The sequence below is a fragment of the Aulonocara sp. 'chitande type north' Nkhata Bay genome, linkage group LG3 (genome assembly GCF_057382095.1).
Source record: "Aulonocara sp. 'chitande type north' Nkhata Bay isolate Kocher_YH1m ecotype deep benthic linkage group LG3, A_spYH_male_GT1.1, whole genome shotgun sequence".
In the NCBI taxonomy this organism is placed as follows: domain Eukaryota; kingdom Metazoa; phylum Chordata; class Actinopteri; order Cichliformes; family Cichlidae; genus Aulonocara; species Aulonocara sp. 'chitande type north' Nkhata Bay.
Genome location: NC_141346.1, coordinates 72,683,540 through 72,708,132, shown reverse-complemented (window position 1 = coordinate 72,708,132; position 24,593 = coordinate 72,683,540). Strand labels below are relative to the sequence as shown.

The 24,593-nt window shown below is 41.9% G+C and overlaps 2 protein-coding genes across 2 annotated transcripts in view; both read left to right on the top strand.

Moving 5' to 3' along the window:
* The window catches only part of LOC147336949 (protein NLRC3-like), a 308,603-nt gene that overhangs the window by 84,370 nt on the left and 199,640 nt on the right, over positions 1–24,593 (top strand). The window lies entirely within an intron of this gene.
* Positions 724–23,361, top strand: LOC147336960 (uncharacterized). Its single transcript, XM_086265709.1, has 8 exons — positions 724–835; positions 3,116–3,221; positions 7,145–8,077; positions 8,403–8,565; positions 22,567–22,696; positions 22,788–22,852; positions 22,959–23,072; positions 23,333–23,361. The coding sequence occupies exons 2-8, from the start codon at positions 3,204–3,206 to the stop codon at positions 23,359–23,361; spliced, it is 1,452 nt and encodes a 483-aa protein (XP_086121835.1). The 5' UTR covers positions 724–835; positions 3,116–3,203.

Genomic DNA, 24,593 nt, shown 5'->3' with positions numbered 1-24,593 from the left:
TGTCCATATTTTAAGGGAGTTTTCTTTACGATGGAAAATGTTTTATTCTTTTTCTTTAAGTTACCCAGGAAGAATGATAAATGTTTTTTATAAAATATTTGTTAATACTTTTAGCTATTTTATATCCATAAATGTAAGTTTATTAATAAAACACCATATTTCTGCCTTTTTATAAGGATATGAATTGTACATACAATCAATTTCAGACTCAACCAACAAAAAGCCTCTCAGAACAATATTTATATTGTAACAGTTGCTATTGTAATGCAGTGTATCACCACATGGCGGCGCCTCCTGTCTCACGACTGGTGTCACCCCCTTTTTGTTCTTCTTCGCACTCCTCCTGTAATGGATGCTCCCGTGTGTACGCGGACTAGTGTGCTCTTTAGTAATGTGTGGTAGAGGTAGCACTTTTATTTTTGATATTGTAAATAAATGAGTACTTTTTGGAAAGTCAGAAGCTGTTGCTCATTCGCTATCCACCTGCACACCTCCGCGGCTGGCTTCATCTCCACTGCACGTTACAATATGTTGATTTTTTTCGCCTCCTCATATCATAATTTTTTTTACTCCTGGTTCTGTATGTTCATGTTCTGTTCTTTTGTAAACTTCATCTGTTTGTATGTTGTATACTCATTGTGTTTCAATAAAGTTCGATTTAAAAAAAGGTACGTTCTAAACGAAGCTTCAGACGTCACTGATCACGTGACTCTGGCCAAACGAATCAAGCCTCGACACGGTGCTTCTGAAGCAGCGCGTTGATCTTTCTGACACACGCACCGGAGCGTCAGCTTCAAGCGGACCATCACTACGTCTCACATCTAAAGGTGTCAAGGTAACTTTGAACTGAGTTCAGTCAATCTGGAGTTTTTCCAAGTTTTCTGTTGCTCTCTGTGAGAGAAGAGCGTTAAAGGCGGGGCTCTCCAGAGTCCAGCAAAACAGGAAACCACAGCTGGGTGTGTGTAAGTGTGCAAACCAATAGAATGCATCGTGGTGGGGGGGGGGGGGGGGCATCACGGGCAAGAAAAAAATAAAAGAATCGGTCGTACCCATGCTTCCCCGACGTCATGCCAGCGCATATTGGGAAATTCGTAGGCACCGATCGGTTTTCTATCAGCCATTTGCTGGGAGTAAGGGCGCCCTCCGTTTGCGAGGTGCGCCTGCTGCTGGCGGCACAGGGAGGAGAGGGCGGGGCGGCGGGGAGTCTCTGGCTGGCTGGAGCGGCATCTAATAACCAACTCGCAAAACAAAATAAAAACAACACAACAAACAGATATTATGATACAGACTTATAATCTGCACCGATGTTTTTTCTAAATTCTATAACGTGAGCGCGAGAGCCCTCGGTGCGCCTGCACGCTGCTGAAGTCAAAGTAAACTTTATTGTCATCTCCGCTACAGACAGTCCAGCATATAGAGAGACGAGACGACGAGGCTGCAGTTACAGCGGTGCAAGTAAACAAACAATAAATATAAGAAGAGTAAGAAAATAAATCTACACTTTAGGACTCGGGGTAAAGGATCAATAACAATTTAATTTATAATTTACAGTTTGATGATTTAAAGTCTCACACAACCCGTCAAAAGGGGCGGGGCCGGCTGCTTCCAAGTAGAGCACATTTCATTTATAATGATGTAAATCCAAGCCCATCATGGATTCACGATCTGAATCCTGGGTTGTGTGAAATCCCAGAAATCAACCTTAGACAAAGTGAATCTGTGAACTAAGGTGTAGGTCTGTTAGGTTAATTGTGCTGATCCTCGGGTTGGGGGATTTGTGTTTGTACTGGAGCGCAAAATTCAAACCAATGGAAGATGGACAACAAAAGTTCAAAGCCATCAGGTGCTCAGGTTAGAAAAAAGAGAAAAGATGCAGGTAAGCAGACGTGTGATTGGATAATGGCAGGTCATCCTGAACCAATCAGACTAAACTCCAAACAATACATTATGTTACAGATTTTAATATTAATTAGTCATTGTTGCTTGTTGATTTGTCCTTTTCTCATTGTGTGACGAATTATGACGACTGTTTGGTAGCTGTTATTGTCTCTCTCTCTTCATGTGTGTTTCTCTGGTGAAACAATAGTTTTGTGTTAATGTTAGGGCTGCACGATTTTGCATAAAATGAGAATCACGATTTTTTTGGCTTAGAATTGAGATCATGATTCTCTCATAACAATAAATAAACATAAAACAACAAATGTCTCACGTTTTGTTGTTGCAGCAAAATGTTGTCCTGCTTGAAATTCCGTCTCCACCGTTGCTCGACGCTGCGTGTACAGAGCAGGTAGTGCAACAATAGAAAAATAGTTGCGGGACGGCACTGTGTAGCGTTTGTCTAGGGTGTTGATCGTTTTCCTAAATCCCTCGTTTTGCACAGTGTTGATGGAGCCATATCTTTGGTCAGGTGATAAGTGATAGCCTCCGTGATGTCTTTGTGCCTGCGGGAGTTCGACGTGTATAGGGAAGCGCTGTATAAGGTTCCCGTTATTGATGTTTGGGTGGTTGACCGGGACGGATTTTCTCCTGTCACTTTCTCGTCATCCCTGACGTGCTCTCCGTTGTTTTTTCCCTGCTAATTTTAGCATCACACGGCACAGCTTCTGTATCACGTGGTATAAGGCTCCGCCCTTATCATTTGTTGAGCAGGAAGAGTGAGCGCTTGTTTTCATGCAGAGTACGTCCCGGATCAAAATGTGAAGTTTTACAAATCACCACTTCTTTAGTGAATATCATTTCAGTCTCAGACAATCTCGTTTCTCCTACAGAGGTTGAATGCACCTTCTGCGGATGGCGGTACCACACAGTGTGCGTGGACTTCCCCTGCACAGAAGGCAACTACAAATGCTGTGAATGCTAAATAAAGAGAAACAAATGATCCCTGTTGTCTTTGCTTGATGATTGGTTTGAGTCTTGACAATCCACATTGCTGGCGTTGCATCTTTCAATGGCAGCAATGGCAGGTATCAGTGCTCAAACCTTTTGTGTTTGTTTCCAACAAGTTGCCCACCTCGGGAAACAAAAATGTGTTCTTTTACTTGTCAGATGAACATATGAGACACTTTGACTCTTCAGTGCAGTGTGGAGCCTAACAAAGATCTGTTTTGTGTCCCAGCTGATCAGCAGGAGGAGGAGAGTCTGACGGAGCAGCAGAGGAACATTTTCAGCTACTTGGACTCAGCTCAGCCACTACAGAGGAAACAATGAGCTCAACACAGAAGGTGACAGACAGAGCAGGACCATATGACCAAAGATATTTATCACCATATACATTTGAACATTTGCCATAACGATGTAGCTGACGATATAATTGACACCAGACAAAATACTTTACAGCCGCACAACTTTATTAAAAACCCATCAATGTATTTTCACTGAAACAAGCAGCTGTTGTTTATGTGCATTAAAGTTATATAAAAATGTAACAGTGCAAATGCAAATTCCTCGCTGACAGTTTAACCAAAAGGCGTTTCCAGTGGAAACTGGCCGACACATCCTGAGCATAACCATGTATAATATCCACTAAACTTCAGAAGAGGTTATACAGTCGTGGCCAAAAGGTTTGAGAATTGCATAAATATTGGAACCTGGAGAAGTTGCTGCTTAAGTTTTTATAATAGCATTTTGCCTGCACTCCAGAATGTTATGAGGAGTGATCAGATGAACTGCATCGTCCTTCTTTGCCATGAAAACGAACTTAATCCCCAAAAAGCCTTACCACTGCATTTCATTGCTGTCATCAAAGGACCTGCTGAGACCATTTCAGTGATCGTCTTCTTAACTCAGGTGAGAATGTTGGCGAGCACGAGGCTGGAGATCATCATGGCTGTATCCCGATTCAGGTTCTGCAGCTTTAAAGTCCTCAAGGGCCGCGTACTCAAAGACCGCTAAGGCCGAAGTGCGAGGCTCGTAGGCTCGTGAAATGGGATGTCTAGCCTCCGTCGCGCTGCCCAGGTTGCCTAGCAACCATGATACTAACAGCTGGAAACGTTTCATACAGCTTTGTTTGACAGAAATGAAGGAGAACATATTTAGTTCATTTGTTTCTACATGAGCTCTGTGTGATTTGATGAGTATCTGAGGCTGAGACCACAGGACTGTGAAACATGATTGTTGGGCTTCATTTCTGTGCTGCTGGCTCTTCCTCCTCCTCTTCCTCACACACTGCTGAGTTTGTCCTGGTGGATCATCAGGGCTGCAAAGCCTCACAGATGATGTGCAGCAGTGGCTCCCTCAGTCTGTCCTCACTCTGGACACTTGCAGTCGTCACACATGGAAATCAAATGTGTGATAAGCTGCAGGATTCAAACACAAGTGTAACTTATAAACACATGTTCATACTTTTATTCCACAATCAGAGAGAAAGAAACAGAGAGAGAATGCAGGACAGACAGACAGGTGACAGTCTCAGGTGTACACACTGCTACACAACAGCAGCAGAGAAGCAGGATTTAGTGTTTGTGTTATTACGAGTGTAAACAAGAAGAGTTCCAGATGGTGCAGTGGACACATGTGTGACTGCTGTGATTAAAGCATCTTTCTTTCAGCTTAACAAGTGAACCGTCAGCTCGTTCAAACACACGTTAAAGTGCGTTTGGCTCGACACCACCGAACAGAGGCAGCAATATAACACAGCTAACATTAACATTAACAGTGCACTGAATCCTGCTTGTGCCGTGATGTTCAGGACTGCAAACCGAGCAGCATCACTGACTTTCAGCTTGTTGTGTTTGTGGATATATGACTGACTTTAATTATCCACAAAATCATCACATTCTCTGTCAGATTAAGGTCGACTATTGAACGGCGTATATTTTAAAGGCTTTAAAACCAAGTTAACGCTGAAAGTACAAACATCACTAATGTCACATAACTCTGCCGACAAGGCATAGCTATGGCTATGAAATGCTCTTTGTGTATCACTTCTTCATTATGAAAGATGTCATTAATGCACTAGTAATGTCTCATCTGGAGTATTGTTCAATCATTTGGTCAGCAGCTAATAAGACAGATCTTAACAGACTTCAGTTAGTCCAGAATAAGGCGTCCAGATTAGTGTGAAGATGTTCATACTATACTAATATTGATCAAATGCATAATAACCTTTCTTGGCTTCCTGTACAGGCTAAAATATTCTATGGCTTACTTGTAGTTCTAAAGAAAGCAATTCTGTTAAACACACCACATTTATTCTGCTCAGCTGCAGTATCCAGATGAAATACATCATCATATTACACAGTTTTCAACAAGCTGCAATTTAGTAAATGCTCGAGTTAAAAGTAACGTTTTGTAAAACTGTTACATTTAGAGCAACTTTTAAGTGGAATAAGTTGCCTTAAAAAATTAGAGAATTATTCAAAACTTCAATGAACACTTAAAAGCCGATTTACAGAGCTTTTAGTTGTTGTAAATATTGTAAGACATGATTTGTTTTTGAAATTTGTGTAATGTGCCTCAATGTTATTGATATTTATCATCAACATTATGAACTTTATTTATAAAGCACTTTAAAACAACCACAGCTGACACAAAGTGCTGTACATTGGAACTGTAAAATAAAATCACATGAGATATAAATGAAACACAAATAAAAGAAGAGTGAAATCATTAAATAACTACTTCAATTAAAAAAGAAACTAAGTCTCACTGAGGTTAAAAGCCAAGGAATAAAAGTGGGTTTTAAGACGTGATTTAAAAGTGGACAGTGAAGGGGCCTCTCTAACGTGCATGGGCAAATCATTCCATAACTTTGGAGCCACAATAGAGAAGGCCCCGCCCCTCTGAGCTTCCTTCTGGATCTCGGTACCTCCAGGAGCAGCTGGTCAGCTGACCTGTAAGACCGACAGGGTGTGTGGAGATGAAGAAGCTCAGAGAGGTAAGGCGGGGCAAGACTGTGAAGGCATTTAAAAACAAACATAAGAATTTTAAAATTAACTCTAAAAGACACAGGCAACCAGTGCAGAGAGGCTAGCACGGGGGTTATATGCTCTCTTTTTTTGAGTCCCTGTTAGGAGTCGTGCAGCCGCATTTTGAACCAGCTGCAGACGTGAGAGCAATGACTGACTGACCCCCACATAAAGTGAGTTACAGTAGTCCAGGCGGGAAGAAATAAAAGCATGGATCACTGTTTCAAGGTGCTGCCTCGAAAGAAAAGATTTTACTCTTGCCAGTCGCCTTAAATGATAAAAACTGGACTTCACCACTGCTCTGATTTGGTTGTCCAATTTAAAATCACTGTCCAACTTAAAACCAAGGTCAGTAACCACAGATTTAAAATAGACTTCCAGGGATCCTAAAACAACAGGGGAGGACTCACAGGGACCACTGGGTCCAAACACCAACAGCTCTGTTTTCTTTTCATTAAAATTTAAAAAGTTTAGAGCCAACCAAGCTTTAATGTCATCTAGACAAGTCAAGAGAGGTTTTATGGAGATGCCATCCATGTGTTTTAGTGTCAAATAAAGTTGGCAGTCATCGGCATAACAATGAAATGAGATCCCATGCCTTCTAAGTATAGAACCCAGTGGCCCTAAAATTGAGCCCTGTGGGACGCCGCATGACAGAGGAGCAGAAGACGATTCGTAACCGAGAAGGCTGACAGAGAAATATTATTATTATTATTATTGATTGCTTATATTTGAACAATTGTGAAACCTCACTGTGGATGTAAGAGTGAAATTATGTGGATATCTTGAATCCACTTCATTGTGTAATATTTTATGTGAGTATTTGACGGAAGACGAGCAACATCTGTTGTGGAAGCTAACGGGGTTCCTTTAGAATAAACAAACATAGGATTTATTATCACTGAATAATTATGTATAAATCTATACAAATTATAGAAATATGTAATAGGAAACAACAAAATAATCTAAATTATAAAATAGTGTGTGTGTGTGTGTGTGTGTGTGTGTGTGTGTGTGTGTGCATGAGTTTAGTGTTTGAACAGTCATGAATTATCTTTAACAGCAGGTTGGATGTAATGTGTTAGAACTACCAGCAGGTGGGGATAAGAGACCTTTAAGGTGTTTGGTGCCACGCTCCACCTTCAGGTTTAAAACTAGTGTTAATGGAGTTTGAAGGTTGAGTTTGTTCCACGACTGCATTTCACTCACTGCCTCTGTTTGTATCTCTGTCACTGCAGGACCAACATAGAGCCAGAAGTCAGCGCTCTCAGGAGGCCGACAAACCTCACAGAAGAAAGGGAGAGAAAAAACACACCTGTGACGAGTGTGGGAAGGGTTTTACTGTGAGGGCTTCACTAAAACGGCATCAGGTCATCCACACTGGAGAGAGACCGTTCAGCTGTGACTTGTGTGGGAAGGGTTTTACTGTGAGGGCTTCACTAAAACAGCATCAGGTCATCCACACTGGAGAGAGACCGTTCAGCTGTGACTTGTGTGGAAAGTCTTTTTCCTTGAAGGGTTACCTAAAACAACACCAACTCATCCACAGTGGAGTTAAAGCGTACAGCTGTGATCAGTGTGGCAGAGCTTTTACTCAAAGTAGCAGCTTACAGAGTCATCTAGTTACCCACTCTGGAATTAAGCCATACAGCTGTGACTTGTGTGGGAAGGGTTTTACTCTGAAAGCTTCACTAAAACGGCATCAGGTCATCCACACTGGAGAGAGACCGTTGAGCTGTGACTTGTGTGGAAAGTCTTTTTCCTTGAAGGGTTCCCTAATAAAACACCAGCTCATCCACAGTGGAGTTAAAGCGTACAGCTGTGATCAGTGTGGCAGAGCTTTTACTCACAGTAGCCACTTACAGAAGCATCTAGTTACCCACTCTGGAATTAAGGCATACAGCTGTGACATCTGTGGAAAAACTTTCAGCCAAAGAGGGCACCAAAATGAACACCTACGCATTCACACCAGACATGATGTGTACTGCTGTGAACAGTGTGGCAAATACTTTACAACAGACGCACAGTTACAACGACACATGTTTACCCACACTGAGGAGAGACCTTATCAATGTGACCTGTGTGAGAAGACTTTTAAAGCTCCACATCACCTGAGAGAACACAAACACATCCACACCAGAAAGAGACTCTACAAGTGCAGCTACTGTGAGGTATGTATTTATATTGTTATCTTGTCATTTTAGCCTGACTGTTTGGAACAACTCTGCTCATTAAACTGTGTTAGCATGTTAGCAATTCTACTGCATGGAAAAGCAGCTCTGAGTGATTATTCAGATTTTCCTTTCAGTTATGATTTTAGTATTACTGTAGTATTATGGTGGTAGTATTGTAGTTATTGCAGCCCAGTAAACTGAGTGTGTTAACTGAAACAGTCAAATGTAGTTGGACGTCTGCAGAGATGCTCTTTATTTCAGGCGACGTTCAGGATACAAATGTTGAAGGACTGACTTACACTGTCTTTGTGTCTTTGTTTAGAAGCAGAGCAACACAGATGGATCCAGTTCTCAACCCTGTCATCACTGTGGTGGTGGGAAAGACTTTCATTGTGACCTCTGTGGAAAAACTTTCAGTCAGCAAAAGACCCTAAAAAGACATCAACGTAGACACACTGGAGACAAACTGAAATACTGCAAAGAATGTGGGAGAAGCTTCACCACATCAAGTGATTTAAAACAACATGAACTGATTCACAGTGGGGTTAAAAAGCACCTCTGTGATCAGTGTGGGTCATCCTTCACCACTGCAGGTCAGCTTAAATCACACAAACGAGTCCACACAGGAGAGAAACCACACAAGTGCAGACACTGTGACAGAAGCTTCTCACATTCAAGTACTTGTAACAGGCATGAACGTGCACACATGGAAGGAAACTACAGCTGTGACCAGTGTGACAAGAGCTTCAGGAATCTCAGTTCATACTCTGCACACAAACTATCCCACGTTACTAATAAACTGTTTCACTGTTACCAATGTGCCCAAACATTCACCTCATTGTCTGCTCTGTGCAAACATCAGCGCGATCACTCAGGGCTGAAATCACTCCCATCACTGGATCACAGTGAATCTGAAGACACAGAAAGATCCTCTGGTTTCTGTGTCAGACTCAAAAAGCTTGAGATCAGGCTCCACAGAGTTCAGATAGAATCATTTAAACTTGTGTTGAACTGAACTGGTTGCTGGGCTGAACTTCTACATAATACAGATCTACATGGGATCTTCTTTTCTGTTGTTTTACTGAGTCAGTTTTGTCCTTTTTTCTCTGTCCTGGTTTTGCTCGTCTGTAAATGATTGAAACTCAGTCAAATAGTTCATTGTTCTCCAGCAAAACGTTTTGGAAACTCATGTTTAACCTTTAAAACTCTGACATGTTTTAGCACACAAGGCTTCATCAGGGAGTTCACTCATGATTGGACCATGAGAACAAAGGTTTTTAGTTCTTTCAAAGAGAGTCTTGGAGATGTTTGATGTTTCTGTTTTTCTGAAACCACCTGAAAGAAAAACTATTTTTCTTGCTTTATGTAGTGTGGAAGTTTTTAATGTTTCTTCATCTGTGATGTTCTTGAATGTGTTCACGTGAAGATGGTACAAATAAACTGTCCTTTCAGCTTTAGCTCCTAATTTATTCATTATTTATGGATGTAGCACAGCAGCCGTCTCTTGATTAACACATGGAGGGCTCGGGATCTGATGGTGTCGTCTCCCTATTTGCCCACTCAGTAAATCTCACTCATGGCCAAGAAATTGAAATAAACCTTGTTTCCCTGCTGGATAGTGATCCACTGTAACTCTGCTCCTCCTTCCTGTTTAGGATTTCTGTGGCTGAAGTAAAATTCCCTCCATCCATCACTTATCCCAGCTAACCCAAAGTGAAATAAAGTTTTGCTGGTCTTAAAAAAGCATTACAATAATGGGCATTACCAATGCAAACTGAATGATACAGAAGATGAAAGAAGAGACTTTGATCAGTTAATAAAGCTCATGGTCTGGATTCATTGTGGCTGCTACACAGATACTTCTGGGTCACTTCTCTCAGTTAGGAACCTTCCTCACCAAACTGACTGTTGGACCACACCCCTGGTTTCATGAGAAATTGTTTCAGCCATGATTTCTCTTCCTGTATTTCAGAGTAAAGACTGAAGTGACAAATGGAAGCATGTTTAAAAAACACAATGTGAGAGAGACGTTGAGGTCCTTAGAAGTTACCCTGGGTTTTTCTGTCACCCTGCTAGATGTTACACACCTTGTTATTGGACTGATTTCTACTGCTGGACTACTCCTGCGGAGAGCATTGAGCTGTTATTGAGCTGCACATACGTTACGACCTGCTTAAGTTCGAGGTCACAGCGTCTGTCGAGCAGCTGGAACATAATGAAGTCTACAAGGTTAAAGTTTTCTCTTCAGTTATTGTTCTTTCTGCTGCTTGGTTTGATGGATCTGAGAGCTTTTGTTTTTATTATTGTTATTATAATTATCATGAATATTTTACTCTCTAGAAGCTTTAAAATAGTGTTTGTGTTTGAAAAAATTGATTTAAGAATTGAACAGAAACATCTGTCCTTCTGAAAATCGCCCAAAGGCACGGAGACAAAGTCAAAGGATGCAACCTGTAACTTTCTCTTCCTTCATGTCAGGACCATCATCCATGATTTATATAAAATGCATATAGCAACAGTAGCACTTTAGTTTGGACTTTATGATTTCTGTAACTGGAAAATATTATTTTGTTTAAAGACAGAAGAGACCGCATAGTTGCAACATCAAAGGGAAATATTAATTAATTAGCATCAAGTATATTTGTTGCTTAAGCGTTTGCACTATAACTTAAGTAGGATTATAACTTTTAAGGAAGGAAAGATTTCAGATATTTAGTTCACTGCTTCAGTTATTTTATATGAAATTAAAACATTTACGTTGGTCAAACATGATGCTCTAAATCAAATAAAAGTTTGAAAATAAATGATGTATTTTTAAATGCTGCAACAAATGTTCACAAAAAGTAACTATAATTAAAACCAGTTAAACAAAATCAAATGTTTGAATCATGCTTAACCAAATGCCAGGCTGCAGAGCTGAACCTAAAGTATACGTAGAAAGATTTCAACATCTGAGCAGTTTTTAATGTTTTTATCACATATAAATGTCACAGCAGTGGGTCCTGGCCCAATGCTTTGTGTTTTTGGTTTTCTTTGACTCTTGTTTTTCTTGGTTTTTGTTCTTCTTATTTATCAGGCTCTCAGTAATCTTAGTTCTCCCTCCCTCAGTGTTCATTTCAGCCTGTGTTTAGTTTCTGTTCCCATGTCCCACGTTTCATCGTTTCATGTCGAGTCAGCCCTGTCTCTCTGTTTCCTGTGTCTCCCCAGTCAGCCCCGCCTCCCTCGGGCACTCATGTGTGATACAGAGTAATAAACCTGACTACATTTGCTACACTCTCTTTATTACCTGTTACTTTAAAATTCATACACTAATTATGTCTGCCCATCTCTCTAATGTGAAGGTCAAAGGTCAACATCCCAGTGACATAAGAATAATCCCAAAGGGGCAAAGGCAGCGGTTAATTTAGCACATTTAGCATTAAGGGTACAGCAAGGATATACTTTTACTTATTGTGGCAGGGGTGTGGTCTCTGGCCTGCTGCAGTGGAGGCTGGTGGCGGGACATTGGACGGCACAGGTGAGGGTGATGGAGCTCATGACTCTCCCCTTTATAGTGACGGAGGAGACTGGCGTGGGGGAAGCGTGTAGTGGAGGAAGCCGAGGAGAGAGCTGGTTTCTGGCTACAAAGACGGCGTCAAACCAGAAAAGATTGCTCGTGGTCAAATGTCAAAGGAGCTTGCAAAGAAAAGCGTCTGGACTTCTTTAAGTTACTTGAAGACGTTTCACCTCTCATCCGAGAAGCTTCTTCAGTTCTAAGGTCAAATGGTGGAGAGTCCCAGATATAAACCTAGTGGGAGTATCCCCCCCCAGAGGGACAAAAGGACACCTGATGATCCTCTAATCGCCTGAGCCAAGGTGGGAAACTGGGTGTGGGTCCCAATCAGCCAGAGTTTCGGGTGAGTTCATTGTGAAACCTGGCCCCACCTTGTCATGCGAATTCCTGAGATCAGATGACCCAGGATGTGAGTGGGCGTTAAGGCGTCTGGGAAGGGATCTCAAAACTGGATTATAGATGGCAGAGAGTTGGTGTCGTAAACCCCGCCTCTGTTCAAAGATGGTCGCTCACAGTGGACATAGATGGATTCTTTCACTCCGCTTTCAAACCATCTGTCCTCTCTGTCCAAAATGTGAACATTGGCATCCTCGAAAGAGTGTCCTTTATCCTTAAGATGCAGATGGACTGCTGAGTCTTGTCCTGTGGAGGTGGCTCTTCTGTGTTGTGCCATGCGCTTGTGAAGTGGCTGTTTGGTCTCTCCAATGTAGAGGTCTGTGCATTCCTCGCTGCACTGTACAGCAAACACCACATTGTTAAGTCTGTGTTTTGATGTTTTGTCTTTCGGGTGAACCAGTTTTTGTCTGAGCGTGTTGCTGGGTCTGAAATGCACCGGGATGTCATGCTTGGAGAAAACTCTCCTGAGTTTTTCTGATACACCGGCTACATAGGGGATGACAATGTTGTTGCGTCTGTCTTTCTTATCCTCCCTCGCTGGTGTCTGATCTTCTTTTCTGTGCCTCTTTGCTGACTTTAAAGTCTAGAAGCGCTAGAATAAAGGTTTTTAGTGGTTTTATTATAAGGGTTGTATTATTATTATATAATAATGATAATAATAATATCAATAACATTGAGGCACATTGTGTGGAGGAGGTTCAGTCATATCCTGATCATCCAGACAGATTTGATGTTTGGGAACAGCTGCTGTGTAGAAATGGTCTGACTGGTCGCTGTTACTGGGAGGTCGAGTGGAGAGGAAGCGTTTATATATCAGTGAGTTACAGAAGCATCAGAAGGAAAGGAAACAGTTATGACTGTGTGTTTGGATGCAATGATCAGTCCTGGAGTCTGTTCTGCTCTGATGATGGTCCTCAGTCTGTCAGGCACAATAACAGAGTAACATCCATCTCCTCCTCCTCCTCCTCCTCCTCCTCCTCCTCTGTCTCTAACAGAGCAGCAGTGTATGTGGACTGTCCTGCTGGCACTCTGTCCTTCTACAGAGTCTCCTCTGACACTCTGATCCACCTCCACACCTTCAACACCACATTCACTCAAACTCTTTATCCTGGGTTTACAGTCTGGTCTCCTGGTTCCTCAGTGTCCCTGTGCTGAGTGGAGTGTAAAGAGTGTCTCCTGTTACAGAAACACTCTGACTGTTGAACAGATAGTTCAGTCTGTACATGTCTGTCTCTTTCACTCACAAACATGTTTTCAGATTCATGGATTCAATCAGTTGATGTTTGAAACTCTTCTAAACGATTCCTTGTAAACTTCTTCCTCTTCAGTCACAAACAAACAGGAAGTGATGTCACATGTGTTCCTGTCCACACAGCAGAATGAGTCTATTGCTGACAGTGATGTACAAACAGAGTGAGCATTTCTGAGGCCCAAAATAAACTGAGTAGTTCACTGAATGAACAATGGACTGTGAGCTCAGTTCCTTCATCATTAGTATGGATTATATATGTATATGTATTATATTAGTATCATATATATCAGGTGCTGCTGCTTTCAGTCATTGTGCAAATGTGCTGTTTGTAAGCTTGTAAAGCTGCAGTCAGCTGAGACTGAAGAAGTCACCTGATCAGTGAGCAAACGTTTCTGAAAACGTCCAGATGAACAGAATCAACCTTTTGGGATCAGCCAGCAATGCAGCATCATTGTTGTTCAGCTTCAGAGGTTTGCAGGAATGAACTGATGACCAGAAACAGCTGCAAAGTCCAAGAAAATACCAGCTGGAGTTCAGCTGCATTTGAAGAAGTCAAAGAAAAGTAAGGATGGCAAAGGGCGACGTTTTCTTCCAAAGAGCTGCAAACATGGTCGACGCCTCATTAGAAGAATCATCTGGACATTTGTGAGGAACTCTAACCAAGAAAGCAACGTCACACAGATCCAACAGACAGTTTCCATGACTGCAAGTGTTGAGTGGAAAAATGCTACATTGCATTATTGCATCCTCTCACCACAGGAGGCGCTGTTGGCACCACTGATTGCTGATCAGCTGTTCTCTGATGATCTGATTGATACTGTGAATAACGGGACTCACTGAACTCTGTGACACAGTGAAGATTACAGAGTTTAACTTCAACATCTGACTGACGTCACACAGACAGAAGGATGAACCAGTGAGGCACAGAACACAGTTACTGGAGATACTGGATCAGCTCCATGTGAACCTCTGATGGAGAAGCTGCTGAGCCAGAGAAACATCAGGACATGACAGCAGCTGCACTTATCTAACAACATGTAGCAGAGCTGATCTATGTTAGAGGATCTATCACAGCAGCTGAAGCCAAAGTCCAACACTGGATACCAGCTGAGCCTGTGCTGAGTGTAGTGTTACAGGAAAAGGGCAGAAACACTGGTAGCTCCCAGTGATGCTGACTGGGGCACAGAGCTGAATGATGCAGCATCAGGACACTGTTTCAGTCTGACTGACAGAGAAACCTGTAGCTGTATCTACATGTGAGGCAGAGGCCACACAAGCAGCTTTCTATGTTTCACAGTGACTGAGATCTTCAGTGGGGGTGGACATGCTCCTGTACAGACCTCTGAGGAGAACCAAGGTGCAGTCAAAGAGTCCAGTCTGTCCTCACAGATGTGAACATGTGCTTTCATCAGGTCTGCTGTCAGCTAGCAGGCTCACATCAGAATCACTGTTCCTGAAAAACACAGTCTGTGTGACATCATCAGTCAGCTGATGGTCCCAGATCTGAATGGTTTCTGTCTCTACTGAGGAAGTCAGAGAATATCACTGAGGTGTGGATCAGGTCTGAGTGAGCTGTGGAGGGACAGCTTTAAACAGTCCACAGGTCTCACGTCCTGCTCAGTCTGGTAGCAGATACCTCGTATTGTTCCAGATGTGCTGACATCAGCAGCAGCACAGCTGTGTGATACCATGAATCTCAGTTATTGATCCAACACACAGTAAATACAAAGATGAGGATTTCTGAGAGTAATCATTATGAGTCTGAACACATGATCACTGAATGTTAGTCTCCACAATAATAAGCTAACACAAGCAAACACAGCTTTCAGCTCTTATTTTGAAACTGGCTTATTTAGAGAGCTGTGATGTGAGCGTGCCTGGCTCTGAGGCACTTGGGTCAGCCTCTGTTGTTTAGAAGTGTTACAGACTGTGAATGACACAGACCTGTCAGTTTCCATGTTTGTCTGTAACACAGCTCAGGGCTCCATGCTGAACGCATCCATCCAGTGTTATTGATCCAGGACTGATACCAGCATTGGGATCAATACTACAACACACAATCACATGTGTCCACGTGATGTGTTTGACCAGCTTTATTCATTAATGATCAATCAGCTTATTTACTGCATCTGAGTCCAGCTTCATTTAAATGATCCAACCATGAAAATGACATCAGTCCTACAGAAGCACTTCATGCTAACAGGAAGTCATTTATTAAGGTGGAATAACACAGAGACACAACCACTCACAGCTAACCTGACCCCACTAACTGCATGTGTTTGGACTGTGGGAGGAAGCCGGAGTACCGGAGAGGACGCACACAAACACGGGAGAACATGAAGCTCTGAAACAAAGATGGTGGATTTGACCTCAGGACCAGGCAGGGTTACGGGGGTCATGACCCCCCAATAATAGATCCAGCTACACTGAAACTGTCAATTTCATTTACTTTTACTGTTTTAAAGCTATCAGGCTGCTTTGTGGCTCACTCAATACTAAACTAAGATACTTTCAGTGTGAATCATTTGCAGGAACACAGGCAGGATTTAAAGTGCAGAACTTTACAGTCTCTGTCTCAAAGTTGGTCTAAACATGCTAACAGCTCTTTGTTTTTCTCAGTTTTCACTGGTTTGATGTAATGAAAGAAATTTTAAAGAAGCAGACGATTGTTGTTATTTTAGTTCTATAGTTTCATAAATCGTGGTGTGGATCTAAGTCAACATTCAGAATAAATAAGATAATACAGCACTTTGATGGTTGCCTTTGTATTTTCCCAGCAGTGCTCAGGTTGGTTCTCGGCTACATTTACATACAGATGTTAATGTGTTCAGCAGCTGGACTCATCTGAGGAAGGAACATTGGAAAGGTGCTCAGTGCACAACTGCATCACTGATTTTATGTAAGACCCTGTGTTTTATTGTATTTATATATTTGTAACATTTGACTCAAACACTTTTGGGAAGGATGAAAATGTTTTCAGGAGGAAGTTTTTCCTTCTGTCCGACTGCAGTACACACAACACTGCGTCTCCCCCCATTATCACACTTCCTCAGGCTGGTGATGAGCGCCCCCTGGTGTCACAGTGTTGATGACGTCATGCACAGTGAAACATAAACGGTGTCTGTTAATAAAAAATCATGTGTCCATTTTCATGTTTGCATCATGTTTCTGTAAAATCATCAGCTGTTTCTGAACCTTCTTCATTGTTTGACTCATTCCAACAGCTGTGAGCTGTGATGGAGTCAGAGCAGCTTCATCACTGATGTTCAGGTGAAGCTGAACTTAATAAACCGTAGAAATGATCAGGATTCAGGCTGGATGTGTAAAACACTTCTGTGTGAGGTCGCAGTGCTTCATATGTGTGTGTGGGCTGAAGCACACACGTGTGAGTCCTCAGAGGTTTCACACACATCACTGCACACACTTATAATCCTAGTTTAAGCTTGTGGATCATATCGGACACATCAGCAGCTCTTTGGAGACAAAGATTTGAGATTTAAGATGAGTCATAGTCTTTCTATCCATGGTAGCTTCCACTGCTGAGGCTCGGGAAACATGAAGAGGATAATTAAGAGCAAGCATCAGCTCTGTCTCATCTAACTACACAGTATTATGATCATGCACTTATGTCTCAAACTAAGACACAATGAGACAAAATGAGTTATGTGAGTCTTTAGATTATCAGTAAATTCTGGTGACAGTTTGACGCTCAGTGGAGCCATTTTTGGTTTGTGATGAGTGTTTTGTGAGCTTCTGTTTTGTGAATCGCTCTTTGTAATTTAGAAGATGGTGCAGAAATGTGCGCGCCCTTATCTGAGAGGACACGGAGAGAGTGTCGCAGACTCGAGGTGAGGAGATAAACCTCGGAGCAGGATGGCCTGCACGTTACCCATGTGCATCTTTTCAGTGACATCAAGTGAACCCATAATAAGCATTTCTATGTCTTAGACATCATGTCCATTTCTAATGAGAGATTATTTTTAAATGAGGGAAACCTGGTCTAACAACACGCTTACAACAGAGCTAAAGGTTCACCACAGTGAGACGGTGGGACTCTGATAAGAACTGAAACACTGTGTATGAACAGCTGAGACAAAACTATATATAAACACTCATTTATTCCAGTTTAGTTTGCAATGATTTCAAAGTAATGTGGAACGATTCATGTTCATGAGCTGTTACAAACACAACTATTGATTTGTCTATATATGGTCGGACTACAAGGCTCGTGTTGAGGCTCTTGGAATAATGTGTGAATTACAGCAAGAAATGATGGTTTTCCATTTTACCAAAGTGGAATAAAATCACCACAGCAAAGAAATCATGTTATTGTCTGCAGCTAAAATATATGGTGAACATGGTTTTATAATAATGTGCAGACACAACCTCACTCTGCTCTATACGAGGAGCCAACCACAGCTGTCCGGGTCTTCATCCACCACCTCCACCATCTTTGCTCATCATCATTCACTTAATTGCTGATTGGTTTAAATCAAACTCCATTACAGGTTCAACTCCATTATATAACAGCATGTTGACTTTGGATCTGGTGTGCAGTGCCACCTTAAAAGATGAGGAAACTAAGAGATTACAAAAAAAGAAGTGGAGGAGTTAAAGAGCTGCAGCAGATTAACAGTTTCTGACAGTCATGTGTTAGAAATAGGACGATTAGATGAGCTGAGGGATCCATCTACTGCTCAGTGAAGCCTCATCAGAAACAGTCTCAGTGGAAGGATGGCTCTATTGTTAAGGAAGGACACAGGCAGAAAGACTGGCGTCTGTCACACAGGAACTGGACTGAAAATCAGCTGCACATATTCATCAGTATGTGCAAACATATTATAGGTGTGGAATTCAGGACAGTACCATCAGAAGTTGATCCACTGTGCAAATGTCTGATTGGCAGTGGCTTCATTTTTCACTATGAACAAACTGCTAATGCAGCATCACAGGACGTCAGCCATGGATTGGCCTCCCCAGACCTCAACATTACTGAAACATCTTAACAGAGGATGGAAACAAAGGGAACCAACATCCAAGAAAAGAGCTGCTGCTGAAAACTTCCTCACAGAAAACACAAACAAGCTTGACTAAGAGACTCCAGGCTGTGCTGAATTATAAAGGTGGACTGACCTCCAGGGTCCTTAGTATCATATAAGCTCAGTTTGTGTCTTATATACTTTCCATTTATATAACAAAATATATAGAAAGGAGGGTGGTTTAAGATGTGTGTAGAGTTTTATTCATTATCTTTAGACAAACAAAGAAAGCACCATCCATTCGTCTCCAGTCTGTATGAAAAACAGGGGAAAGGTCAAATTAAACCTTTGAAATTCCTTTCACAATAAATCCATAAATAAACAAAATAAAACAGAAAAGTGTTTAAACCCACTTTTCCATAAAGCTGTCAATAGGAAATGTTCCAGTAAACATGTCTGTGTTTCTGCTGTTTTCCTTTCATGCGTCCACAGCTGACAGGTAACCCTATTGGAGTCGCCATAGTGACGGGTGGCGTCTCAGCTTCAGCGTGTTGATGGGCACAGCCATGGTTACCACAGCTGGAGTTGGTATACGGCGAGCTGTGAGAGGACAGAGATGGAGAACGCACATTTAACTCTTTAACAGGAGATACGTTACGACTAACAGACGACTGCTGTCTACATGATGTCTTTGCAGCCCTTATGCTACATGTTACACAACTTTTCTTCATGCCAACAAGACTGAGGTGCCACATAGTCGACACACACAGCTGATTATGATGCATGTTTTACTATTGCTATGTTCACATCATCTGCTTGGCTTTATTACTGAAAGCCTGGAGATCCTCTGACGTGTGCATGGCTGATGTGAAGTATGATTAGTCCTACATGACATCAACAACAGAGGCAATGAAAGCTTTGTTGTTAACAGGTTGTAGGTAAAGTCAAATGTCTACTTCTACACTTGTGTTGGGTAAAGTTCTTCTCACTGCAGCAGATTTATATCTGTGCTTTCACAGGGCGTGATGTGGAGCTCAGCGCTGAGGTGCAGGTCTCCTTGGAGACGGCATCCTGGCTGAAATATTATCATGCTTCCAAAATATTTCAGCTTTTATTTTGAAAGAAACAAGACTTGAAAACGAATCCCCTTCTTCCTCTTTGTCTTTGTTCTTCAGAGGAGTGTCACCTGGACAAACTCAGGGCTGTTCTAGAGCCTTTCTTATTATTTGACTCCATAGAAATAAAACTGAATGGAATCAAACAAAAACTCCCAAACAGCTAAAACACTTTGCTTTATTCTCTTTTTTAACAAATACGTTGAAGTCCATCCACAACAACACAGCTGAGATCTCCTTTGTAATCAAGTGTTTCCATCCTTTGTACAGATCTGCATACAAAACAATCATTTACGTCCCACAGAAGTCTAGTTACACGTAACTATACAAGAACTGGTGAATGACAGAAACATGAGACACATGATCACAGGTGATAACAAAAAGAGAAAGAATTCATGTGTTAGTGATGTTTTTCAGCCCTGATGGCTCATGTTGGAGAAACAAGCTGAGGTACGTGGAAAGTTCACACACACAAATGGGCGTGAGCGCACACACAGAGAGAAACACAACTGAAGCATCTGTTTGCTGTTTCTGCTTTCATCATCTCTGCTGCTGTGTCAGGCTGGGGTCTCTCAGTGACGTGGTTGAGGTGAAGTATGACGAGTATCCCTGATTCAGTCCATCGAGACAAAGGGCAAAGAAAGCTGTTGTTAACAAACTCTATGGTGATGTGGCATTTAGCTCTGACTCTACGCTCTGCTGAATCCTTTGAACCTGCTGATCAGTAAAGCTCTACGTGCTGCAGCAGATTGACCTCATCTGTGTTCACAGGTGTGGACCTCAGCGCTGAGGTGCAGGAGACTTTCATTCAGTTCTCCCTGCAAACAGCATCCAGCCTGGAAATACTGTCATCTTTCCCACAAATGGTGCTCTTATCTCAGAGAAGAAGTCTGATGTAAATAACTGCAATCAACAGTGATGTTCTGCACAGATCACTTTTCCATTTTGCTCTCTAGATGAGTCCCAGCTGCCTGACCTTGTGTCCAGGTGATCGTCTCACTGAGGAGCTTTTGTTCTGAAAATCTCACGTCCATCACCTGTTTCCTTTTTACTATCTCTGCTCTTTCTTTATTCACAATGCTCATAATATCACACAATTATATTCATCACCTGCATGTTTTTATCCAGCTGCTGTTAGAACCAAACAAATAAAAAGGATGAAAAGCCTGAAATCCTTTGATTTATTACATTTGAAACAAATATGAGAGCATCCCTAACAGCACAGCTGAGACCTTTGTTTTAATCAAGCCTTTGTATCGACACACTTGTAAAGATTCATATACAAAACATAATAGAATAAATCAATATAAAATACACATAATCACAAAAATGCAGCCATGTTGTGAGTTTGCATCTAAAACATGCATGTTTCCCTTTGTACAGGCAGATTTACAGCAGACAAAGCAACACGCTGATCGACTTTGACCGCTGCAAAAACAAAATACCCACCAAGTCTGAAGTCGATCAGAGGAACTGTTGACAGACTGACAGACAAACAGATGCTTGATTCATTAGTGCGATTAAATGTTCTTCTTTAGCAGCATCACTTCATGTGTTTGTGTTCCAGGAATAAAGGTCTGTTTAAACTGGACGTCTCCTCAGCATCACTCGTGCTGTCGTGGTTTCAAAGCTGTGCAGAAAGAATCTGAGGGATGATACAGAGGTGACCAAAGTTACAAACATCCAGCTGTGCTGCAAATGTTTGCAGAGCTCCAAACTCTTTGGCTTTCTGCAGAGCAAGTATGGAAGAAGCACCTGAGCTAACTTCAGTTTAGACGATATGAGGAAAAATGCTGCTTCCCAAAGTTTCCTACAAGTATCCAGTTTATATTTAGAGAAGCGAAGGCTCTTTATCCTGACAACTACTCCCTGGTGGATCCCTGTCCTGTGACAGCAGCAAAGACTGTGTATCAGTATCATCAAAGCCACTTCAATAACCAGTGTTTAAAGCTCTCTAGCAGATGGACTTCAGTGGCAGCAGCCTCTGTCTGCTGTGTACAGAAGGTTCTCTGATGAAGCACACAGCAGATGCTGCACTACAACAGCAGCAGCAGCTCAGCTTCAGTTTGCTTCGACGCCCTTTTTGACCTGTGAAACAGCAGAAAATGAAACATTTCAACACCCGTTTGTTAGCGTGAGCTATTCTGCTGTTTTTTATCATTTCACAGGTGAAATAAAATCACATTTACTTCCTGTAGGAGTGATCGTGTCCAGCCTGACTGAGACCATGTGCTCCATCCTGCACAGATAATAAACCTCTGACATGAAGGGCTGTCAAGTAGTTTTAGACAAATGGGGGTAAAAGAGACGTTAAAAGCTTAAAGAGAAACTACATTTTCTAAGAACTGTCTGACGTTCACCTCTCACACAGTGGATACGATTCTGCCGCTGCAGGAATAATCTTTGTGGTTATGAAACTGTCCATGTGTTTGCAGAAAATGTCACATGTTCAAAGCCATCCCAGCACCTGGGGTTTGTATAAGTGCAGCTGTTGGTGGGGAGATAGTCTCACTCTTCTATATAAAGAGTCAGCAGGCAGCAGATCTTCATCTGTGATCTCCTCCATCATCACGTCTTCACTCTTCAGCAGCTATGGCTTCACTTCGTGCCCTTGTGGGAGTGGTGCTGTGCTCCTCATGGTTTCTGCTTCTGCCTCAGGCGGACTTTGATTTACAGAGTCATCCATAATATTTTTTATTTTTTATTTTACTGCCCATCTATTTTCATACAAATGTCTCCGTCTTATGGAAAAGGGGTGGAGCTTATCCAACGAGGACAGGCAGGCCCCCCCAGACAGTTTAGCAGTCTATACAGGAGGCTGACCTTTGCAACATGTACTTCTATAATGACTTCACCATTTAGGTTATTTGGTTATGTTTCACCCTGGATTTTGTGTGATAATATTTATTTTGTCCACTGATTTAAAAACAACAAACTATATGAATATAAAACAGAGTGAACAACAAAACATCAGCTTTGGAAACTTTGATGTAAAATTCTGCAGTTGTTTTCTCAGATATAGCATAAATCAAACTAACATACATCAGTGTGTTATTAATGTGCACACACACACACACACACACACACACACACACACACACACACACACACACACACACACACACGTGTTACAATAAACAGCTCTTATGCTTCTGTATGATTCTCAGTGCTTTCCATTTGCGTGTCCACAGGTTGCTGTAAGTGGTGCTTGACTGCAGTTTGCTCTCATTTCAAGTGGTTTGCTGTCACAAAGCCAACAGGAAGTCCGGCCATGGTTGAGCCAACTGAAGATGGGTTGAAGGTGGCGTCCTCGTTTCCTCTGTGAGTGCGAGAGGACAGACAAAGCAAACACCGTTTGGACAGCATTAAAATATTTACACTGATGATTAATGTTGTGTCTTTGCACCTGTAGCGATACATGTTGGAAAATGGAGACTTTAGCCACCAAGACTGACGTGCCTGGAAACTTCCCTGTGAGTACGCCCACAAAGACAGGAAACAGTTTAGCCACCGCGGTTAATCCTCCATCATCATCATCCAGTATTTTTCACATCTTTTCTTCTGCTGTTTCCCTTGTTGTCAGTCACGGGGTTTGTGACTGAAATGCGTGTGGTCGACGGGAAGCCTGACGAGTACGGCCTGAATCATTCCATCAACACCGGACGGAGTGAAACCTTTGTTGAAAACAGATTATATGGTAACGTTGCATTTAGCTTCAGTAAACTGTGAAGTTACAGCAGCAGATTTACATCACGTGGCTTCACAGGAAGTAGTCTGGACCTCAGCGCTGAGGTTCAAGCAGCTCTGCTTGCAGACGGCATCCTTCCTGAAAATGTTCTTCATCTTCCTAAAACCAGAACTTTTACATTGGTGCTGAAGTTCTATATAAAAACAGCCTGAAATACAAAGTGATGTTGTGCACTGATTACCTCACACTTTCCATGTTTCCTTCTACAGAGGAGTGTCCGCCTGAGTGTTTTGTCTGATCTGTTGTTGATCGTCTCATTGACACTGCATGCAGATCTGACACCAGGGCTGGACTGGGACAAAAAATGGTCCCGGGCATTTTGACTGGAGACCGGCCCCCCAGGTATTAAAGGAAAAACCATGAAGCCTTTGAATGAAAACAAACGCTGTTGTCACAGTGATGGACGCTGTCTTGTTGGTATACATGCATCAGTCTAATAAACTTAAACCTGCACCATCCTCCCTGTCCTGGTATTCTAAACAGGAAGTAGACTGTTGGTCAAGTTAACCTCCTGAACATCTACAACACACGGTGGAAACCTGACATTAAGACAGAGACTAGAGGTGAGACATGATCATTGCTGATTACTGATGACAGATTTAGATATGTTTTCATAAACCTTTCATTTGCCACATCAATAAACAGCACGGCAGGGCAAAATATGTTTTCTAACATGGCAACCTTTAAAAAGTGAAAGGAGACAGAAAGACAGCTGAGAAAGAATCAAACGGACTTTTTGATGCATTTTACACACAGTACTGGTGCAGAATCTAGAAAATGTGGGAAACACTGGCATCATATGCAGTACTTACTTCTGAAGAAATTATGATGGGACCCTAAAAATGACTATGTACAATAATGGATTTCTATACATTTTACATCAGATGAAAACGTTTGTTGTAAGATTCAGATAATTATTTATTAAAAGTGAGACATTTTAAATGAGAACAAGAAAGAAAAGTATGTCTTTGTGCCCCCCTCTCCCTGTTAATGCCCTACCTGCCCCCCTGGCAACACTTTGCTAGACCCGCCCCTGCACAGTTACCAGCTGTCAGCTACACAAAAAGGATCCTGGTGTTATTTGTCTCTCAGAAACAGTTCATAACTTCAACTCATTTTTGTTTTGTCATGTTTTGTTCTTTACATTGTCTTTCTTCTATATAATTGTTAAACATTTAATAAATATGTCTACAAAAAGATTTTAAAAATCAGACATTTCACACAGACACCCAAATGATTTCTGACTGATGAAGGGGGCTGAAGGTGCCCTGCTCTTGCCCAGCTTCTGCTGCTCTCTCCCTGCTCACTGTCAGCAGCTGGCAGCCTCGGTCCTGCCTGAGACTCTTCATCTATCAGTGCCAAAGAATATGGGAAATAGCAACGCACAACATGCACATTACAAAACAAGCACATGAATCAGCATTACATTCATTAGTGAAGTGCTGACGTTCGTTCCTAAACTTTGGGCCT

Coding starts and splice junctions, on each gene's coding strand:
- LOC147336960 (XM_086265709.1), top strand. Junction 8,566..22,566: donor ACTGAAATACTGCAAAGAAT/GTGGGAGAAGCT, acceptor GCGTGTCCACAG/GTTGCTGTAAGTGGTGCTTG. Junction 23,073..23,332: donor TGTTGAAAACAGATTATATG/GTAACGTTGCAT, acceptor TTCCTTCTACAG/AGGAGTGTCCGCCTGAGTGT.